This window comes from Bombus flavifrons, chromosome 2 (assembly GCF_040668555.2).
Source record: "Bombus flavifrons isolate JBK064 chromosome 2, iyBomFlav1_principal, whole genome shotgun sequence".
Lineage (NCBI taxonomy): Eukaryota > Metazoa > Arthropoda > Insecta > Hymenoptera > Apidae > Bombus > Bombus flavifrons.
In genome coordinates this window covers 6,917,902-6,942,319 of record NC_138443.1, presented here as the reverse complement: position 1 = coordinate 6,942,319, position 24,418 = coordinate 6,917,902, and the positions used below count along the sequence as shown (strand labels likewise).

The window sequence follows — 24,418 nt, the reverse complement described above, 5'->3', positions numbered from 1 at the left end:
AGGTGCATTTCGCTCGGATATCGTCGAACACAGTGACTCTGAACGCTTGAAGCGAAAACTCGAGACCGGGAGAGCAATTGCGCGCTTATCACGCGATATCTCGACACGAATTCGTTCCTCTGCAAATAACGCGCCGTGCACGTGTAATACAAGACTCGTGTATGATCGTCGTTGACGTATCCGCGAATATCTCGAGTGGCTCTTTTCGTAACTCGCCTCTAAATTGCTTTGCGATCGTAGGAATATCGAATACGATATGAGAATTATCGTGTTGCCTCACGGTACCTTGTAGTCTTTTATTTATAGCCTGTTTTTAAATGGGGTATCGAAATCTTTTTCTGTATCTTTATCGCAGCAAAGAGAGAAATACAGGGAGGAGAAAATCGTTGCTCGAAAGTTGTTCGATCGTAAAAACTTTTTGGAAGTTTCGCTGATTGTCAACGTGTAGTCTTCCATCTAGATATCGTTTATGTGTTCTTTGTAAAACATAGCATGTATCTTATATATTTCTTCATTGTATCGAACAACGGAGTATAAACAATGTTGTTGCTATTAATGTTATTTTACGTGTAAAAAGAAATATTTAAATGCCACGTCGAAAGAAAGAAAAGTGGAAAAGATAATTTTTAAATTGTGGCAAGGAAATAACGATACGTATCGTACAATCGCAAAATCAAGTAATACGGTAATTTCGATAGCATCAGATTTATTGCAGATGTATCTACAGAATTATAAAATTGTTGTCCTGTAAAAATCGAGGAAAATGTGACTTAACGTGTTTTTCCTCTTTGTAGCCTTCATTGTAAATTACATTCAATTTTAGAATAACAGTTAAACGCGATACGTAACCAAGTAATTTATGATCATATCGAGTATCTATATCTTTTTCATTTACATATTCGGATGTTTATAAATAATTCATAAGTTGTCAACATCAACGGAATTGCTATATTTAACATTTTCATGCTTGAGGTTCTACATGCAACATTGTATGTTAACAAATTATTAATTAAACACACTAAACGATAAATAAATGTATTTGTTTTGGATAAAATTGGTCTTAAATTATGCTACCCAAAAATAAATCAACGTCGAGCAAATGTTTGTCCGGATTTACCGCTTATTTTTTCTCTCTAATTAAATTCGTTAATGAGTATAATTAAATTTATTTGCGCCGAGTGGATTGCGACGAGCTGGTCGGGACTCAAAAATTCATTGTTAATCGGTGGTTGCGGTACGCATTCACATGAACAGGTCCACCGAGAAATCGTGCAGCGTACAAATCCCTTGGTTGTAATTGTTGCAAAATATACAAACAGTCTGCGCTAGCCCAGAACAGCTGCATTATCAAACCAATTCCGCACGTAGCACGGAATCCCTGCAAAAAGGCACAACCTTTCACCTCTCCGTTACGCAATAGGAATTTAATCGATTAAGGGGATATTCTATCGTGAACGAGCTAGTTTCAATTTGTTTTTGAAAATTCTTTTTCCGTGTGTGTATCGCTATTTGAAGTATCGAAAAAGCATTGTAGCCTACTACCACTGTTCCATTTTTTTCTAATACAAAATTTGTCACACGGTAGGAAATTTATGCAAGGTATGTAATTACCAAAATAACATTCGAACAATTAAGATTAGAAATTATTAGGTTGTCCGAAAAGTTTCTTTCGTTTTATAAGGAAATAATAAACGCACAATGTTTTCTGTTTTATATTAGTTTATTGAATTATGCACGAACATAATAATAGAAATAGAACGAAATGAATCATAACTAATTCAATAAAATAATATAAAACAGAAATTGTTATTCGTCTATTATCACCTTATGAGACGAAAGAAACTTTTCGGACAATCTAATAGAAGTGGAAAAATTTCGTAAGACACAGCGATATAATGTGAAACGGAATATACTTTTGAATAAATTTTATCCATCTTTTTTATACATCGATATATTTAAAACTGCATTCGTATCATCTTTTTTAAGTGTAACTTTGTAGTTTTGGCTGCAGATACCTGTATACAGCATTATACATGAAAAATATAAAAATCAAAAAATTTAACGTTCAACGTTCGGTTAATTGATATTTCGTCGAAGCTAAAAGTTTCTGCCGAAAGCAAGACAGATGCGCATTTTTTTACATCAATTAAGCGTATCATCGAGGGAGCCGTTCGACACAATTGTCGGCCGCAGCTTTGCAAACGTAGCGTAGAATCGGAAAATAACGTAACCGAGTCACGGCAAATTACGCCACGGCGCATAATCTTCGGTCAGTCATTAGTTTATTGCGGTGCACGTTCGCTGAGGTTACCAATGATGACTTTTTATCGACGTGATTGTGGTGATGATTAAATCTATTCCCCTCGACGATCTGCTGACCTCTGACCGGTTCATTGAAGTAATCATGAAAGAAATGTTTTCACGAGTTGGAAAAAATGATGCAACATCCACGCGTTTCATCTCTGCCACGAGTAATTTATAACACGTTGCACGTTACATAGGGTCATCGATAATCGTAAATTATCGATGGAAGTGATATTTTTATTAGATAAACAAGAATATTATTAACTTTTTCTTCTTAATCTAAGAAAAGTTCATAACGCAGCAAAGTAACAGAAATTTGTATATATGTAGGATACGTGTGTATATGTGTATGTATGTAGTATATTTGTGTATATGTGTATATATATTCAGATGAAGCTTTTGCAAAGTCAGTTGTATTCCATTTAGCAACCAAATTCTTTTCTAATGTGCGAGAAAGATTGTCTTTATTAATTACCGGTAACGGGAGTGTACTTGTGGGATGGTTTTATAAAGAAAATAAAGTTTTATTGAGAACAGATATATTTATAGTTCAGTTTAATTAAAATCGTGTTTTATATTATATTACATTGTACTTTAATAAATTGTAAACAAACAGAACGATAAATGTATACATTTTTTAATAAAACTAGTCCAGTGTTATCATTATATTCTCTTCACAAAAACATGAGATCAACTGTACACGTTTCTGTCACGAATGGCTGATTAGACAAGAGGTTCCTACAATAAAAAAACAATTGAATCCCGAAATAAAGCATAAAACATAGTCAAGATATATTATTTTACGCGATGAATCATATGGAACACTCCTCCCTTCAAATTATGTCAAATTTATAGTCTACAACGATTGTGTTATAAAAGTACCATTCTCCTATTCGCATCACTTGTGTGAGGAACATTTAGAAACTGTAAAAGCTTCTTTACATTCTTCTGCACAAGTTTGGTGAAAGATGTTTTGGGACTTTTGAACATGTCTGCCAGGTCGGTCTGTGCCAGAAAATGGTGAAGTAACCGCATTGTTGGCGCGATAATACGGACTAATTTGTAAGGGGCAGCGAAACGTTGGAATCAAGAGGACCATTGTCAGCGGAGTCCTTGGTGGAACATGTCGAACAAAGCTCCCTCCTCGTAGAGTCCTTAAGATCGCCTCATTGTTCATAGACCGTGAGTCCTCTTCCACGCTCCATGGAGCAGCCGTTTAGTTAGAAATTGCCGATATTATGCGCTCGACACTTCTTCCTTTGCCAGGTAACGGCGGCTACAAGAGAGAAAAAAGGGCCGAGGGGAAAAAAAAAGAGAAATCTCGCATTGTTTGCCAGCCACTGTGTCAAATATTTGTCGACGCCGGGAATCTCTAGAATAATCTCGATGGACGATCCCCGCTGGACTTACTTTTCACGTTGCCGGTTAACGAGCACTCTTTGCTTTAAAATTGGGCGTTCCTGATAATTTTCGATTATCCTATCTACAGCGACTGTTGAAGCGCGTCCGTACGACGCATTACTTGAAGGGTACTCTCTTTTAGAACATCGATTTTTTAGCGTTTAATTGATAGTTTATATAAGGCGCTCACTAATTGAGAAATTGGTAGAAAACTCACGTAAGATACGTTGAGTGTTCGTTCTTAGGAAGATAAAATAAGAGTATATGTATTTATATACATTTTTACTTGAACACGATATCGATGATTATCGAACGATACGCGTACGTTCAGTTCATCGATGTATTTGTTATTTTATCTTGTTTTAAAGTGTAATGTCTACATTCGATGTTTTTAACCAGTTAGCTGTTGCGACCTCTTTGAAAACTTTGAAGAGTGTGTACGTAAAATGTGTGGCAAAAAGTAAACGACGTCGAGTATACTCGTCAAACACAGAGTATGCGTGACTGTTATAATATAGAATTAAGTTGTAATGAAATGACTGTTTTATTTTTTAATTTTATTATTGACAGGGTTCGTCTTAACACCAAATATTGCCATTTCTTCATGACGAGTATACTCGTCAGAAACAGTCAACTGAACTTAATTCGTATAACGATACAGCTTGGAGAAGTGGTCTTTTTAAATAAATGCATTCGTTCAATTGGAGTTTCGAAGAAGATCATCGTAGCAAGGCAGGTTAAAATCACACGACGAGTACTGTTTTTATAAAATTTTCCTAAGAGAGGAGCGAATCATTGCAAATTGATTCGAAGAAATAATTTCATGTGATAACTTCTTCATTCTATCAACTTATTTGCTAATACGCCTCGAACATAACTATTGCGGGTATAATCGCGCTTGTCACAATTCCAGAGAAATGTGAATTATTAAATTATACGCGATATCGTAAATTACAAAAACGCGTATGTTGCGAAAGTACGTAGCTTGCCCGACAAAGTAATATTTTCCTATCTCTTTTCATGCGACATAGTATTTTGCTACTTTTTTTTGTCGTGATATGAAATTTTAAAACGTCAAACGTTGCCTATAAATATATCTTTCATATCCGTGGAAACTTTTAGCATAGAAATCAAAATATTCTCAGCCGAATATATCACATTCTTTTCTCTTAGCAAAAAGGAGCAGAGTTATACGATGTAACTTCGTGTTATTCGTATGTATTACGTTTCAAAGACTTTGTTTTCACTCTCATCCCCTGTCATGAAATCTTCTTATATCTTCTGGTTAACAGTGCATAATGCATTGTTCCACAATTATCGCTGTTCACACTCGTCCTCCCATTTATCATTGGCATAGCCCACGCCAGCCTGTTCGTGATGTCGAGTGTTTATTTTAGACCACTGTTACACATGTTAGAAGAAAAGTAACTTACCCTTTAAATTTCCCTTTCTTTTTACTTCGAATGAAATCCTCTATCTTTCGGATTCCATAAATTAATTACCAGTACAAATTTTTGTACTTTACTACGACATTCGAATATGTATAAATTACGATAATCCAGTAGCAATATTACTGAGATTTTCATTCAATAACAAATTGAAATTTCGTAGTACCTGTATAATTTTTGTTATTTAAACTTGTATAATCCAATGGAATACTCAAAATGTGCCTCATCCTCGTCAACGAAACTATACTAATCAAACGTATTAAAATTAGTCGTATTACTTCCATCCTTGCATGTCCCAATTAAGCCGTATTAATAAAAAAAATACACGCCATAAATTCAAGTCACAAAGAGCCCCCTTTAGCGCAATTATAATTCACATCAATAACCTGATCGCTCGATCATTATCTCTTTATGGTACAGAACCTATACTTTGTCAAACAAAAAAAAAAAAAAAGAAGAAGAAAAAGAGGAAAAAGAATAGCCGTTCTCACGATAAAAATACAAAAGATAAAAAAGAAAGAACTGGCAGCTCTTCGCGTGTTGAAATAACTTCGAAGTGTTCGCTTCCCGACTCTCGTTGGTCGTTCATCATCGAATGAGAATCAGTGCCCAGATTTCGTTCGTGGTATAATTAAGGAAGAAACTGGAAGTTTTAAGCAAGCCGATGAGTAGGTGAGAACAACAGGGTTGTGCCATGAATAGCGGCGTTCCCCGGCGAATTTCCTGCGCCGGCCGGTGTGGATTATTGCTAGGGGACGGAATCGACTACGAAATTGAAGGGCTCCGGGCAATTTAGGACGGCCCGCCCTAAAACTGCCGTCAATTTCCGCGTTAATGGCCGAATTCGGGAAATGGTACTTGGACCCTCGTCACCATTAAAATGCCTTGGGTACGAGTTTCATGCTTTGGCACTCGTAGACGGTCTCTAGTAGGAAGGCCGGAAAGGAGCCGAGTCGATTTCACGGCAAAGAGAACCCTGTCGGAGTATTTCCTCGACGCGTATCGATTACTTATTTCGAACGTCGAGTCCTGATTACAAATTAAAATCGTGCCTGGCATTTAACGGAGGACCAGCGACACCGCGCGCGGCGACGTGTTCCAACTTTTAAGAGACGAGAAGCGCTTAGTAGCGAGCGCGCCATTTGTTGTCGCTATTATTATAATGGTATTTATGCCATCGTTTCTTTCTTCCTTTTTTTTTGCTCGATTGTACACGTCCCTGCTCTTATATGCACGTACGTATAAAGAAAAAGAAGAAAAAAGGATGGCATGCGTAAAAAAATGGACGCGAATCGGTGATCACGTTTCACGCGTCATCGAATCCTTTTTCTTAATGCAATCTCGTACTCTGGCGCGCGTTGATTCGCGGTTTTATGGTCTCGCCGAGCTAAACGAGCGCAATCGAAGCCAACGAGCACACTCGAGCCTCTGTGTGCAATCACCAGTATCAGGGGGTGGAGGAACATTTTCACCGGGTCGCGAAAAAAATTCGATCGCGCCTCCATGATATATGTACATACGTATACGCGGTGGTTCGTGCCGCAAGTACGCGGCCGCTTATACATACACATAGAAAAATGGAAAAAGATATGTACCGATCTATATGAATATATATATGTATGTATACATCATGTACGTAAAGATACATGTATACGCGTCTATATGTATGCGCCACATGTACATACATCTAGACGCATATACATGTATGCGCCTTGTACATATAGATACACAACATGTATGCATCATATACATGTAGACACAAACAGGTAAACCACAGGTAGATATGTAGATAGTATATTCTACCAATAGACGGGACAGCTCCAGTCACGGTGACTACATCCACAGGCGCATGCGCGGTTGTATAGCGGCGAATACGCGAGAGCGCGGAAACGTACGCACGCACGCACGCGCGATGCCCTGTGTACATTGTTCGCAATAATGAGGAGTTTGCACAGACCGGGATCCCGACGTTCTTCAAACAAGGAGAGCAAGGACAAACAGCCCTATATGGACGGATGGACAAACACACTCAGCCACGAATCACACACCGCGCCAGCAGGCCCGGCGACATGCGTATTGCGTGCTTATGTACGAGGGAACTAAGCCTGTGAGCCGCGTCGTGTACATGTGCACTCACCCGCTCACGGAACGCTCACAAACGAAGCCTCTTCACCGCTCCCACCACGGAAACTATCGACCATCACCCTCGCTCAACAAGCACCATAAGCGATATGGTGGCTAATATTTGCCGGGCTAAGCACACAAATACAATACAGTACTGTTTACCTACTGCCAGTGGTGCTCAGCCGTTTTGATCGACGCTGCTGATACCGGCAGGTCCCGTTTGTAATTGCGGCTCTCTCCGTTTCACGCACGATCGTCGTTCTCTGTCTCGTTCCATCGCGGACGTGTGTAATGTTGCACCATGCTGATGGTACGTCGCGCCGCGTCGCGTCGCTCCGAAATGGGAAGCGCGCGTTTCATTATGAATCGATCGAACCCCTGCCATATGGGCTGGTGCGACCGGTTTGTCACGTTTTCGTGCCAATCTTGATTTTACGAGGATGCAAGTTATATCGAGCGTTAGTTTTCCTTTTTTTCTTCTTTCAGTTTTTTCTTTTTATTCTTTTATTTGATACTGTTGGTTGGAAAAGGTTCGAGGAATATGTTATGATTGATTTTGAGGGATAGGTTTGGAGCAATTGGAGTTTGTTGAAGTTGATTGTATGCACTTGTTTGATCGAGGTTTAAGGGAGCGTAATTATGTTTATTACGTTATGTGTATTAATTCTATAATATTCATAAATTATTAAACGACTGTACAACGTTAAACGAAGTACTCGCGACTTGTATTGACCATTTTTCCAAAGTATAAAGCCAAAAAACGTACTTTTCTTATCGACACGGCCATCCAAAGGACGTACTCGAGATAAGCGATAGGCGATCAAGATCGATTTACGGTGTTTGTAGAACAAGTTTCATCGCAATATCGATTTCCCGATAAAATGTTTTCCGGGTATGATTTTCGAAGCTTCGATATTGCTGTGATATTTTCGATGACTCGGTAAATTTAATACGTGCTGATAATGTTGATCACGGTTTATCGATAACGTTAATTTTATATTGAATCTAAAGCTAGGACTTGTGATTTCTATCTATTTATGGACTATCGACTGATCTTTTAAAAATGTATTTCATTATGATCCAAATAAAAATGAAACCTTTTTTATATCCTACTTTAAAGTTAGATAAAATGAGAATTTTAATTTTAAGAAAAATGTTCGTTTGTCCTTCTAAGTTACTAGTAAAAAGTCTATTCTATATCGCTTATTACGATCTTTATCAAATTTACACTTTGGAATTCCTAATAATATTACGAATTCACTATCTCGACTTACCATTTATCGTACCTTACACAATCCATTTCAATACAATTTCAAATTAAACGCGATTGCTTATCCTGCCTTCTATTTTTCCACCAGTATCACTTACAAAGTAATCAAATTACATTCTACGCGGCGCTCTCGTTGCTCCCTGTATCACTAACAATCCACGAATTCGAAAACAATTGCCGCGCTCACAATACTTCCGCGCCATTCACCGGCACAAAGAAACGTGTATTAGCAACGGTAGCGCGAGAACCGATTCTCTCAACGCCTTTCCAGGCGTTTTTTCTATCGACCCAACGTAACGCGAGCCGAGCGCAGCCGGTCGTTTCGTTTCGGAGAAACATTTCTGCGAATCGGACGATTTTACGCGAACACGGTTCGTCGGGTAAATTTCTTTTTTGCCGAAACGACCGCAGGCAGCTCACTATCGAAAACGAGCTACTCGCATTCACCGCTTCCTTTTGAACAGCGAAATTCTCTCAGGAGCCGCGGGCCCGCCAGCATCCTGGCGTGACGGTTAGGTCAGCTGGTCGGTGGTTTGCGAACTATCTCAATTTGCCTAAGCCGCAACCGCGGCGACCACGAGAACCGCAACTTCCCTCATCCGTGGCCACCTTTGCCCCTCTTTCTCCGCAATTTCAGCTGTTCTCTATCCCACCCGCAATGATCCTCTTTCCCCGTCCGCCTTTTGCTGCTCTGTCTCCCCGAATATATTCTCTCTCTCTCTCTCTCTCTCTCTCTCGTGGCTCTAACATCTCGAGAATTTAGCAACTACATACCTAGTCTACGTCGGCGTAACCTCTGACCACAGACCCTCGCGTCGAGAGAGCGACACTATCGTGTACTTTGCTACTAGTAGTAAGCTCGAGCGATTTTAATGATGGGGGGGAGGGTAATGTTAGGTTTATTTGAGACAGGATATTTTAGTCCGGTTAAGTAGCTTGTCTTGTAACTCGTCAATTTCGATTATGAACAATCTTTAAACGATCTACACGTGCATGTACCGTGTACTTACATTTACCTTGATAGCTTGACGATTATAGTTTTCTACGATGATGTAACTCCTATTCGCCGAAAGGAAAGTTCGTTAACGCTAATAATTGTTTGTTACGACTAATGTCAATGTATTCTCAATTGTATATAATTATAATTCAGTAGCACGCGTACATATATTTTCTGGAAGTTATTTTGTCGTTTATTTTATTTTCAATGTAATAGCTTCTCGTCGACTCAAAAGTTCCTACCGTGGCATTGTTCGAATCATCTTTCGGTTTTTTGATATCTTCGCTTATTGTACCTGAAGTACACCGTATTTCTTTATTCTTTCGTTATTATATCGAAGACCATTCGTAACAGAGATAGAAAGTCCGGTGTCTCGTAATACGCAAGCTTGATTATTCCGTACGGAATTTATGGTTGAATTCTAAGATGTCGAAGCTTAGGTGACTCGAAATAACTCTAACTTTACTATACTCCGACCCGAATAAGATCTACGGCGAGAGAAACAGGAGGAGCATGAAAATGAGAATACCAGAAATTCCGCGAGCGAGATTACGAATAACCGCGACTCTGCCACGAGAAAGGAAAGTCCTGATCTCTGTTCTCTCGTTCTTCGCGACTCGATGCAAGACAAGAGATTGAATTCTTTCGCGATTGCTCGCTGTATCGAGCGTAACATCTTGCGGTTTTCTCGCAGCTCGATGGGTAATTTCGGAGTACGATGGGGAAAGGATTAACGCGTGTCGTAATGAGGCGTATGGTGTAAAAGTATTATTTTAGATTGGATTGCCTTATGCGAAACGATGAGTAGCGTGAGTCGGGCGAGTTATGTCTGATGTTCGATCGAGGTTAAGGGGGTGTCCTGAATTAGAATGTTCTAAAATAGCGTCTTTTTGTAATTTCTTTTAGAAGGGAAAGAAAGAAATGAAGTTATTGAATTGTGAGGTATGGCTTTATATATATTTAACGAATACAAAAAAATTTTTTTAAAGTAAAAAAAGAAAATTATAACAAATTTCTAAGCCTATTTCATGGGCTGCAGTTTTCAATCGCTGTGAAAGATCCACCTCGTAATTCTTGACTGAAACAAAAAACCAAAAAAGGATTAAATTATTATATATTTTTCTTCTCGATGAACTAAAAAAGTTCGTCAAAAAATTTATTTAAATAATTGTTATAGCACGGACGGATTTAACGATGCGTTATCGAGCGTGTGTTTTTCCTTTTCAGCAGATTTTTAGTTATATCGTATACGAAACTGTTAATTTATGTGTTTACGATTTTTTAATCAAAGCCTCCCATTTAGATTTTTTGAATTTCGTTGTCCTTATCGTTGTTTATGGTAACGTCGTTGAAGTCATAATTTGTTCAGATGATTGACGTAACTGGAAAAATATCGATTCTTCGCTTCCACATCTCGAAAGAAACGTATAGTTTTATTAAGTGTAACTGTCAATTACATTTTGTAGATGCACTGTTAAGATTAATGTTATTGTAGCATTCGCTTTCTTATCGAACCAGAGATATAACAACCATCTTTTTTATCGTGTAACTGTAGAAGTATGTTGATGTCAAACTTTGTAAATTCATTTTATTCTATGTACAGAGTAATAACACACTAACTAATGCGGCGGAGATACAATTTTTTAACATCTGTTTTTTAATTGTTTTTTAATACGTAAAAAAGGTACCAGTTAGCAGAAAATATTGGTATGTCGCAAATAACATTTACACACATCGTGTTCACTTATCAATAATTTTAACGCGCATTAAGACGTACATATATAGCTTCTTGTTTTAAACCAACTGTTTACTCAATCTATTCTACGAATAGACGAAGAACTTCCTCTTGTATGCTTCCAGCTTTTATCTGCTAAATATATCACCGCGAAAGATATCCCGTCTAAAGTGATATCCATTCGTTGCTACAACTGCCTATCAAACTACTTGTTAACGGTATTTACGATGTATTTTTGGAATGCAGGTAAAAGTTAGTAATGCCAAAATAAAATCGAGTGCCTAGATTATCGATAAGTATTCGCTAATTGTAGTTCTCGGTATCTACGCTGTTAACCATAAGCACTTGAACATCATCTCGTTACATTTATTGGGAAACTCTGATGGATTTCATTATATTTGGTAGCTTAGAATTTTTATTATAAGAGAGTCTTTCCGAGTTCAACTGAAATTTTCTAAAATGGCACAAGTTCCAAAAGACGAGATATATTAAATAGAACGTATGTTTATTTTTATAAAATCAATTTATTTTTGTATTAACCCGTACGAATAGGGGTGGAATATACTTTCACATTACCGACACGCGTAACTTCGGTTCATGGGGAGAACCAACCCTTACCGCGTATAAAAAGCGGTTAAGGTTAAACGATCGAAAAACATAATTTTATTAACACTTTACCTACCGCTAGCGATTCAACAGTATACGCACGTCCGACCGGCATCTCGGGCGCAAATTCTCCCTGGCGCCGGTTCTGTTTCGGTTTAGACTCTCCAACACCATTCTTTTTTCGTTCATCGCAAACGACAAGTTTTTCAAATTGGTATAAAACTGTGGGAGCTTACAAAGCAACGCAACTGATGCAACTGAGCAATGTACCTTAGTACTTAATAACAAATTACTGCTCAAATAATAAGAAAGATTGTCGGCGACAAAAAACCGATTAATAGGCTATCGATCGGTAAAGTGTTAATACGCCAACCGCCTCAAACATATTCCAACCATTCGCTGCGACGTAGCCTTGGTCGTATTAAATTGTTAGAAAGTAGATGCAACTAACAAAGGGTTACAATTTCCTGGAAATAAAAATAACGACAGACTGCAGTTACTATGTTATAGCATTGCAGGGTTGAGATCGGTGATAAAACGTGCCGCAGCGCAAATTTCGTCCACGCATCTGTTGATTGTCGTTCGATTTGATCCAGTTTCACGCGATAAAACGATTCGGTGAAACGATTTCTCGCGTGCTATTGGAATCTGTTGGAGTTAAAACACAGAAAGATTTACTGTTCCTTTCGGCGAGATCGGAATCTGCGAAAAATAAATAGCCTGTGACATCATTATTATTCGCGTCAAACACTATTTATCGCGTTTTATCTAGCGCGATAAGTTTTATGCGGCAGACAGTTGAGTGTACCAGGGGAGAAATATGATTCGTAGCGTCCTTGCTCGGCGTGTTTCACATTTTACGCGGTGTATTTCATTCGAGTAGACGTAGATAGGATGCGCGGAGAGGTATGTATCTTTAAATTTCCGACGATAGCCGCCAGGGGAAGCTTTCGTCATGCGAGAAAAATGCTTTCGTCGTGTTAGAAAAATGCTTTCGTGGCGCAAGAAGAAGCTCGCGACAAAGAAAATTCGAAACGAAGGTCCGTCGCTGGTAAATGAAATTTCATCGATCGAACAAGATAACCGGAGCTGAAAATGTGTTTCCATGCCGATAAAAACTGGTAATATTGAAGTCGATTGCCGTGTTGTAAAAAAAGGTTTATTCTTTGATAAGCCGTTTCCAAAATTGATACGACGAACGTGTTAAATCTGTAGGGAATCCTATCGATAAAAGTTGAAGCGATCGATATCGATCAAGTGTTTGCTATTTGCAACGAAAAATAAACTAGAAAACTTGAATTAGCAAGAAAACGAAGAAGTATTTTTGTCCGATGGGACAGTCTCAGGTGATTTTAAAGATTTGTCTTCTTTTCTTTTAAATCAAATCGCTTCTACTCGATACGATTATTAAAAAAATGATTGATGGAATCTGTTGCTCTAATTAGGAGACTCGGAAGAAAAGCAATATGTACGATAAAAAATTATCAGTAAACTTGAACATAGAAAGATCTCTGTGCGTTTGTTACTTATGATTTATAGCCTTCTCATAATTCCGGTATTATGGGTTTCTGTAATTCCTTCCGCGAGTCGTATTCGATCTTAACGGTTTTGTGTGAGACATTTGCACGTATTGTAAGATTATCGCAACGACTGCCTCGCGAATTCCCGTTTCGACGATAAATTTGCTTTCGAATAGTGAAAATCTCTGGCGTCGGTAACTATACGTTATTTCCACCACAGCGGGTGTGGAGTGAATGCACGATGTGCTGGCCGGTTTGCATTGCGGTGCACAGCGTAACGAAGTGCATTTTAGCGCATTAGCCGAAACGCTCTAAAAGCCGCAAAGTGCCGCTTGCGTTAAGAACCGTTTAAACTGCTGCAACAAGCTGCGTAGAGCGTGTGCAGTCTACGTGTGCTACTGAAGACGTAAGATATTTGACAAAGACAAACAAAAGGTTTCTATAAAATTATAATTACAGCATCGCGACTGAGATTACGACTGTAACAACACGAATACAATGTGCAAGGTCCTTTGAAGCCTTTTTGAAATCGTACAGCGTAGAATGTTGATTTTCGTAGACGTTTCTTCGACCAACTTCTATGGTTCAAAAGCAGTTTGTATTTGTTTACTTGTATTTGTATTGCTTTCAAGAGCGAGTCGCGTTGCAACGCATTTATATAGTAGACTTAAACCCTTTCACCGTGTAGCACGAGAGAATCTTAGAAAGGCAGTGAAAAATATCCTACGACGAATCTTACGTTTGAAATTTTATCAAACGTAACACAGTTACTGATACAGTAGCACGTATCCTTATTTTTCAATGAAATGCTTTTTTTTATCAGATGCTATGTTACATATGTTCGTAGTATCAAATTTTCGTAGATGCACGAAAGTACCACAAAGTGATACGAAATTCATCGATGATACGAAAATATAATAAAATTAAAATTAATATGCGGTATATGGCATAATAATATAACGTATCATATAATAAATACAATTTTATATACTTACACCCAATCGATTAGCATGTAAATGCTATAACGAGAACAATAGAATACACTTCTCGTAGCCACTGTATACATTTCCAATTAGAAATTGAAAATATGTATTTCTTGTTTATCACGTGCAATTCATCGGTCCATCAGAGGCCGTGATTTCGCTTTCCTCATTTAACGTTTTACCTTGCTCGAAAGTAGACGATTGAGTTTCATTGCAGCAGAATAAAAGAGCCGGGGACGGAAAAGCGCGGAGCGAACCGCAAGAATGTTCGCACAAAGAGACTCGATGGATTCCACGATCGATTCAGTCGGCCGACAACTGAACCGAACAACGAGGAAAGGGAGCCTGGCTCCTCGGTTCATTCGATTACAACGGTTCGATTGTGATCGAGGTCAGGAGGTACCCGATGCACTTCTAGCTTAACCCGAGATAACTCCGGAGGCTAGCCTTCTTCCTTCTTCTTGTTTCCTCGATGATGCTCCTCGACGCTTCACGGAACATCTCGAGAATACGTAGTTGGCTGGAAGAACTTACGCGAGGCACCTTAGCGTAGATGCAGACGCTGATTAATCAGCAACCTTCTTGTTTTCTTTCCATCGGAGCAGAGTAATCAAAGGGAAGTTTCGCAAATTATGTATCAAGCGAACGCTCGAACGATCGGCTCGATTCCACGACGAACGTTTCGTAAAGAGATTGATGAGTGGTAGGAACCTACGTGGAATAATTGATGCGATTAAAGAGCGTTCCTTTCGTGTTAGCTTTCCGAAAGGGAGCGATAAACGCTCACCGGTAATCCGATTCGAGTTTCTTACGCACGTAAAGCGATGGAGAACGAAAGCTCGATGTATTTGCAAAGAACTTTCGGTAACAAATTGTTACCTTTGTAAACTATGAGTCTTTGGATGTGTTTCTTTCATTCGGTTAGTCTCGAAAGCATATTTTTAAATGGAATTGTGGCGATTATTAGCGTATCGGAGTAATCTAATAATCTTTCTCTCGGGTAGTTTTATTTTATTTATGCTCAGTGTAATCTGGTCTATGTTCTACATTCCATATTTTATGTTTCTTATTCTGTTCCTGATCGGTGCTATATCGCAGTCGTTTAATGAGATTATGTGATACATCCTTTCTTCCCTTTGTATCTGATTTTTGAAAAAAGATCGTAGTTATGCCAATAATTCATCCAAGCTCCCGGTATGAATCCCGGAAGTCACGTTAATCGATTTCACGAATTGAAAATTACAGGAAAATGATCTTACAAACGCTGTTATTTTTTTAAATTTATGCCTCAGACCTCGCTCTTCGTCTACGTCATTTCGTAATATGTAAACCAGTGGAAATAAATCAACCATTTTTTGACAATCCATCGGTAATTCTACTACCTGGTTAATGGACTTTAGAAATTTACAAAAAGTGTAGTTGCGTGTGCGAATCACTTCGTATTCCGGGGCTCGTACAACTACTCTAGAACCGTCTTTCCGACACGGTTTTGCCTTTGTCGATCGATTTCCACCAGTTCAACAGAGAGATAGTCGTCGGTTAACGTGACTCTGCTTGTAGGGGAGCGTATCCAACACGATCTACAGGTCGATCGAAGGACAACGCTTGCGTAGGCAGGGCAACTGGCGAATGTAGTTAACCGAACACCCTCTCTCTCTCTCTCTCTCTCTCTCTCTCTCTCTCTCTCTCACTTTAGGACACACGTGCAACGTCGATGGGCACCCACGTGCATTTGCACGCACACAGTACACGTGTGCGCGAGAGACTCGCAAGTTCATAGTTTCGGTTGTAGCGTGTAATCCTCGTGGACACCGCAAACATGTAATTAACACTTGCTCTCTCTCTACGAGCCGCTGCAGTCAGTCGAGATCGTGTTGACTATACCCAGCCTCGACCGTACCGGCCGTGTAATCGTGTGCGCATGCCGACCAATGTAACGAATAAGACCCGCTCTCCGCTATACGGGGTGTCCCGACACCAATCGTAAATATTTTGTCATCGAATTTCGCTGGTGATCCCTGAAATTGAGATTTTGCTTGTTTCAAATCGGGTTTCTTGGTTTTTGCCATTTTTCAATTATCGAAGAGAGGAGATGAGTTACTGGAAAGTTTGTTAGTGGAAGAAATGCAGGTTGTTTTTGTTTAGTGGACCACAAATGTACAACCAGTAAAAAATTGCTATACCTTCTGTAATACGATCTCGATCCTTTCACGCTTGGAAATATGATACGCATAAGTCTACGCTATTAAACTTTGAGTTTCATGGAAATGTTTCTTAAGGAATGACCTAGTTTGTAACATAAAGTATGATGCATATTGGTGTTTCTTTTTTTGTTTTTTTTTTTTAAGCTGCACTAATTCGAGTTTAGCGTGCCAAACAGAAACTTGTATAATTACGAAGTTACAAATTAACAAAGGCGAATGGTATTTGGATCTGTTTCGGTGCTTGAAGCAGAAGTTCTTTGGTATTGAGTGAGAAAGCTATTGAAGCGAAATAAATATCTGAAACTATACTTTTCTTCTTTTTGGGAAGAATTGAAGTTATCGTGAATTTTTTAGACGGCACTGTGTACATATTATTTCCTTTTTTTTTTATTTTTGAACTACATACGAGTACATGTTACATATATGACAAGCATACGAAGTATATGATAAGTTATGATAGTTTAAAGAACTTCGATCTTCCAATAGGGGAATTCCAATAGAAAAATCTGAAACATATTTTTGTTAAATTACGATATTCACGTTATATGTACACTCGGATCAATTCTGAATTTCCATCGAGAAATATCCGCTGAAACGCTTCTGGAAGCGATCCTGAGCGCGAAAAATATGATGAAAGTTTCGAACTAGATTTTCGGCGATATTGTTGACACGAATGTCGGCTCTGCGGTAACTCGAACGTGATTTCGAACGTTATTGGGGATACGGAGGAACGTTTGAGATAATATGAAAGGAGAAATGTGTGTTATGCGCGAAGAATATGTAGAGTCGTTGGATCGATCGAGGTTGAATAGATGGTTCGGGGCGAGCGAGTTTCATGCATCGATGGAGACTGCAAATCATAGGTTTTAAGTTTCCTAGCGATGGTCCGTGTATGCATAGTACATCAATTTTTTGAAAGTTTCTTCGAGAAATTTGCGGTGAAACTCGTTTTCCATAGGTAGTTGTTTAGAAGATAGATTAAATTAAATGGTCGTGTAATTTTGTTGCTTAGCACTGTATACAACCACGAGAATCTTCCTCTATCTGGAATTTCGACAGCGATACATCATTTTCTTGATTTTATATTCATTTGGATTAGCCATTGTTGTTATACAATATATATGATAGTTAACGGTACAAATATGGTTATTACAGAATTTGACAATTAGCTGTGGCGATTAGATACTCGAGATGCTAATGTCAATAATCTTAGGTTCAATAACGAATACACGGTCAACGGGATAGCAGATACGCTTACTTCTCAAAAGTCCAAGTGGAACTGAACATACTTGTCCACAGTCCAAGTGTAACTGAACATACTTGTCCACAGTCCAAGTGTAACTCAACTTACTTGTCCACAGTCCAAGTGGAACTGAACTTACTTATCCACTGTCCAAGTGTAACTCAACTTACTTATCCACAGTCCAAGTGTAACTCAACTTACTTATCCACAGTACAAGTGGAACTCACTCATGTATCTTTCTCTGTACCTCTTTGTACCCCTCGGGTCAACTATATTTTGAAGGAGAGCAATACAACTACTCTCAACCTCTGTTAGGTAAAAAAGTCCATCCCGTGACCGTGGCTACGTTTAGCGACCAGATATCACTTCGAGTCCAAGCCTACTGTCATAAATCTCGGGCAAACATACTCGGATTAAATCATAAACAACTACTTCTAAGTTTTATTATTTAAGTATAGCTATAATAAAAAGTCTAGATTAAAGTATTGGGGATTTTCCCAAAAATTCGAAAGGAAAGGTCCCGATGTTCTTTCATCTCCGATATATATATGCGCGTTCTTTTAAGAAATATCGCTACTAAATACTGTGATGTATCGTTTTCGAACATTTTCTATCCTTAGTTTCGTAACGAATTAAGTATATTTTATCAAATTATCGAACGTACGGATTTCCAATTTTATCATTGCTATCTTTAATCCGTACAGATTCTTCCACCAGACAATGGAAAAAATTATTTTACAAATCACGAACGACAGAAGCACGTTCCTTTCGGTATTTCTATAAAAGAGATACAATGCAATAAAATCTAAGATCAGTCTCGAAACGTACGTTTATAAATCGATATCAATCAAATACAAATATACAAATCAAAATCAATATCAAACAGGTCGATTTCAATTCTTTCAAACATAACGCAGGAGAGTCTAAAACCAGTTTTAAAAAGTACATTCGTATCGTTTAGTCGCTTGACAGAGATACATTGATTTCAAATAAGTCGATTTCAATTCTTTCTGTCATAAAAATAATCTCTGCTCTCGATTGAAATAAAAATGATTAACGTGTGAAAATCTGAGCCGAAATGGTTCGCCACTTTTCCCTTCCTTGTCAATGGGACACAGTATACATAACAAAGCCGAAGGCAATGCGAATCATTGGTCTTTCGAAATAACAGAATTTCCTCGAGCGAGGAGAATTGTTTGGGATCGCGGAGTCTCCGGAGGCCGGACGAGATTCACCTGTCAAGCAAATCTTGTTATCACGTTGCGTTACGTTACATCGTGGGCTCACCCACGCGTGCACGATTGCCAATGGCGTTTAGGTGTCTTTCGCTGTTTACCGTATACCACATGGTCCGTACGCCTACCATCGTCTGGTCTCGTCTCGTCTCGTCGCTACGCCTGTCTGATTCCCCCTTTTCTTCGCTGGCTCGCGAATCGACTAACGCATTATTTCCTGCATCCATTCTCGCTCCTTCGCGATGAACAGCTGTGTGAAATTAATTATTCACCGGCGGCATTGACGCGTATTCACATCGCGCGCTTCGCTGCGCTTCCGTCGCCTTTGCTATTCCTTTTTCAAATTGAAGATCGCAGGTGAGAGACACGATAAGTCACATTTACGATCTTTCATGGGAGAACAGTTTTTAAATTCGATATATTGCTAAATGATTTTGCATCAAGGCGTCTATTTTTGCGTCAATTTTGTATCAATTAATTCGTTTGATTATGGGCTCGAGTATGTGTTTTGTTATACGCTCGAGAAATATCAACAGCATCGGTTACGTGCACCGATATTAATTGATTTGAACTAGCATTAATTAATTAAGATTCGTATCTTTTATTCTTCTTCAACAGTTTCACGTGAAAACATTTTTTTTATCCACTGGGTTCTACATAAAAGACGATCGATATGAAAAGACATATATTTTTCTCGTGTAGTCTTTTGTTTTTGTCTTTCTCTTTAGTTTCTTTCATTCTTCTCTTTCCTTTATCAGTTTGAAACGAAGCGAATTCTTTGTTTGAGATGAGATACGGAGAAAGTTGGATAATTCTTCGAAAAAGAATCGTAGTCTTGATGAATGTTAATGGGATTTAACGAGGATTTATCTCGTGTGGTTTTGAAGACAGAAGCGTCATTCTTCGAAAGTGATCTTAACATCGAGTCAATGGATTTTAACTTGTCTTGAAATCTTTAAAGCTTTAATAACGTGAATAATTCAAACAGAATAACGTGGTGTAATTTTGGTTAAATACGTTTACATATGAACATATAAAAATATATATTTATGTATATATATTTGTTAGAAAATATATAAAACATGAAACATAATATTCTACAATATATAGTAAGTAAAATTTTCTACTTAAGATTTTATTTCTTAAATCCTGTTCGTAAAATAATACCAGTGTAATTATACGAATATTATTTATGTTAACCATAACAAACATTCTTAAACGTAAGAAAATTCCGTTCTTCTTCATCATATTTTATTTTGCAACAAGTAAGTGAAATGACTGGCCATTACCAACGATAATAAAACGTGTATGGAATAGCGAAAACGGATGTTAGCAGTTTTATTTCCCATCGGTATAAAAACTACGTAGCAACTAAGAAGATAATAATATGCAATATTCCGTCGGCTAGTTTTCGCATAACATGCGCAACGATTAATACAGCAAAGTTTAGACTGTAAAGTTTGCTCGTGTTTTACGTGCTGTTGCGTTATAATGTGATACCACACACGTTGTATAGTTAGATATTCCAACCGTTATACTCTGTTACTTTCGCGAACTAAGCTGTAGATTATTACTGTGAAATCGGATAGATGATTTTTGCTGTTTAATTTATGTAACAGCATTCGAAGCAATATGTTATTTCGCTGAAATTAGCTTTAACTTTGTTACGTAATTTTGCGAACGATTTAGATATATAATTTATAATCGTTTTATAAATTTCTAGAAATTTATAAATAAGATCAAATTCTACCTATAAATATTATTAAGTAATTTTTATTATTATTCATTTTATATTATATATTTTATTATTGCTTATTAAGTAATACTGTGCATTGAGAAAAATCATTGAGAGATTATTCGCGAGGAAAAATGAAAAGTTATGTGACAATTAAATTATTTTATAACAAAAGAAAATGTTAAACGTAAGCTTTACTTATCTTGCTAAACAAATGAACGTATTTTGGTGTAGAATGTTAATTCTTACTGCTCTAGAATACTCGACGAACATCCCGGCAGACGCATGTTTAAGAAATCGAAGACGATAAAGAAACAACAAGATCGTTAATTTAACTGCTCGACTATTAATTCGTTTCTCTTGTGAATTTATTGCAGGGTCCGCCACAGCCCGGACAACAAATTAAATTCACAGTCGGGGAATCCTGCGATAGGATCAAAGAGGAATTCAACTTCTTGCAGAACCAATGCCACGCGTAAGTGACAGATATCTTGTACCATAATAATCTACGCATAATTTTCTCTCACACTTCTTAACACCTTGTCATCGTTTCATTACACAAAAACAACAAATACACTGATCCAACTTTTCGCTGATTTATGTTTCACACGCGCGTAACGTTCTAAATAGAAAATCTAAAAAGAGAACAGAAAATTTCTAACAATGCTAAAATACCTAGAAACAATTGAAATCTCGTTGTGAAACACAAGTAAAATTAAAATACCAAAAGTCGTGGTGAGGTAAGGAACGAATTAATTCCTTTAGAACAGTGACGTTAAACTATCCGCGATAAGGGCGAAACTTAATTACAACGCAGCGTAAGTAGAACATAAGAACAATCATCCGGAGAGATTCGACTCGAGGTCTTTGCACCCTTTGCAAGTCACCTTATTACAGTTTCTTTTCTTTTTTCTTCTTCGGTTCCAAGGGAATTAATATTAAAAAAGACGGACGGGCCAGAGCTAATCCGAAAAAAGGTCTTCCGGCTCGAATAAGTTTATTAAATCGTGTAACGAAAAGGGGGGAAAAAAAGAAATGAAGAAGAAAGTAAGAGAAGAGAAAAAAGGAAAGAGGAATAAAAAAAAAGAGGGGGACAAGAGTCGTAAAACGATTGAAGTCGAGCGGCACCTGCTCATCAGCCCTTTCAGACTCTGTCTCTCTTTCTCTTTCTCTCTCTCTCCCTCTCTCTCTCTCTCTCTCTCTCTCGCTTCAAGTTCTCCTTTTGTCTCGAAGTTGCATACGTAGCCGGCAGCTACCGGGCACCACCATCGCGGATCGAGAAAGAGCCTGGGAATTCGTGCAGCTGCTTCCTTGGCTTTGCACGCGATACACAAAAGCCATAAGTGATTTACGACAACGTGGCTATTGGCAGACACGTAATGACACCCGTGCACCGTAGCCACCGCGAATACGAAATTAAGGAAGCCTCGATCTCGCTGCTGTTGCATTTTTCAGCGTTTCGCCGATCGAAACTTTCATTGTTCGTACAAGCTGCAACTTCCCAGCCGGAAGTTTCAAGCTCTTTTCCATTTTTCTCTCTTTCTTTCTGTCTTTACTTCCGTCTCTTTTTCTTGTCGTTTCGCCTTTTTTCTTTTTTTTCTACCCCTTTGAAGTTGGCAAACGTACACGGCATTGTTCCCAGTCGATGACGGCGAGGTATAAGAGAATGTAGAAGAACGATAGGAACAATATTTCAAACGTTGCGCTCCAACTTTTCGCAGCGTGCACACGCGAGAATGTACGTGCTGTCTATTATGGGCAGTAAGTGGTGCAACGAAGGACAGAGTGGTTTTGTATTAAAAAATGGATAGAAACTATCGAACGAAGATTTTTTTTTAGGAAACTTCGTTTTTACGAAGACTTGAAGTTGTGAATCTGTATTAACGAACGAATGAAATTCATAGGAAACTGCGTTTTCGAAAAAGTTGAACTAATAGCGAATTTGTACTAACAAACGGGTGAAATCTTCTAATAGGAAGCCTCGTGGAATGTATATTAAAAATTTTTCTAATTTAGATGAAATTTAAATGAAATTTAATTGAAATTAATTGAATTAAACTAAATTATAATGACTCAATTAAAATTAATTTAAATCGAAAGTTGCTTCGTTCTCAAAAAGATAGAAACAGAAAATTCTTCGGTGGTGCGTTCTACGTTTAAGTTTCGATTTAGGTATCCATCGGGTAGAGTTTTTAATAAACGAAAACATCTACTGACATTTTCACTCGTCAATGTTGCAAGTGCAATCGTTTTGATGTATGATTAATGAAGATACGTCTATTGGGAGCTTTATACGCTAGTAATTAGATGCACGTGCACTAAAAGAACTTTCAAACTCAATTTTCTTGAGAACGAGGCCTTGTATCGCATTATCTTACTCTACATTTTTCATTCTTTTTTGCATGTACAATCATTTATTATTCTTCCTTCTTCTACCACTTACGAGACACGGTAGCTTAATAGAAAGGGAGTGCTTGATGGGGGAAACAGGTTAGGGAATATAGCATAAATGGCCATCGCGTGTGCACGCAATTACGTATGCATAATCGACGACAATTAATATTAACATTATGCTAACGCGGCGAGCATAAAGTAGAAAGATCGTGGGACGTTACTCGGATTACATAGTGCGTAATGTAGGCATGTGTGACACACATGGCCACGTGTTATCTGTAAAATTATGCTACTTAGTGAATAACACGGGCAACGATATTTTAGACCATTTAAAATATCGTATAGCGGATGTTTGCATGTTGGTTGCCAAAAGTTTTCGTAAAGTGCGATTTTCTTATACCGTGTAAAGAGATAAATTCCAAAATTTCAATATAGAGATTCGCTGTGCAAGTATATCGTGTAGTTAGTTCAATTTTCAAAGCAGAGAAAATTTATTGATCTGCGATCTAAAATAAGTTGTTTTTAAAAAGACATATTTATATTATACCATTGCCAACAATTTTTGGCTAACATACGCAGTGGTGTGTAGAAGCTTCTGGCCAAACAGATTTTTCACTTTATATTCTACGAACGGTATTTTACAAATTTGTAACAAACGTTGTACGACTGTAGTAAACCTGTGTTTATTCGTTGTACTGTTTTCTTTTACTTGCCTTGCCTTTAAACTCGATGCTTAAGTTAAAGTTCTTTAGATCTGGCTAAAATGTTACATTACATATATACAATCAATAAAACGAAAATAAATATACTATTTAGAACTGTATCTGGCTAAAAACAGTGTCTTACTTACGTATTTATCGTACGAATAACGTGATTCATATTTTCACCATTCATATTCAAATTGATTTTTCTCTGCGATGCCTAAATTTCGAAACATAAAATTCAGCATTAAATCTACTGTTCTTTACGCAACTTGACGTATCTTTTTTTCTCTTCTCAGAATGTTTCATTATAATACTAAAATCGAATATTTAAGAGCCATTTATTTTTGAATAATATCAATCAAAATGTAATATTCATTTCGAGTCACATAAATTTAAGAAAAGCAATAAAATTAAGATTACACCGTCACTTGACCGCCACTTAATATACTACACACACACTATACAAAACATAAGAGAAACATAAGATGGGATTAAAATCATTTAATCTGTACCAA

At 37.8% G+C, this 24,418-nt stretch overlaps 1 protein-coding gene across 1 annotated transcript in view; it reads left to right on the top strand.

The window, feature by feature from the left end:
* Nucleotides 1-24,418, top strand: part of LOC138189827 (protein groucho) — a 75,090-nt gene that overhangs the window by 10,830 nt on the left and 39,842 nt on the right. Inside the window, exon 2 of the mRNA XM_069132013.1 lies at nt 21,183-21,280. Coding sequence (XP_068988114.1) covers nt 21,183-21,280 — 98 coding nt within the window. The remainder of the gene's footprint in view (nt 1-21,182; nt 21,281-24,418) is intronic.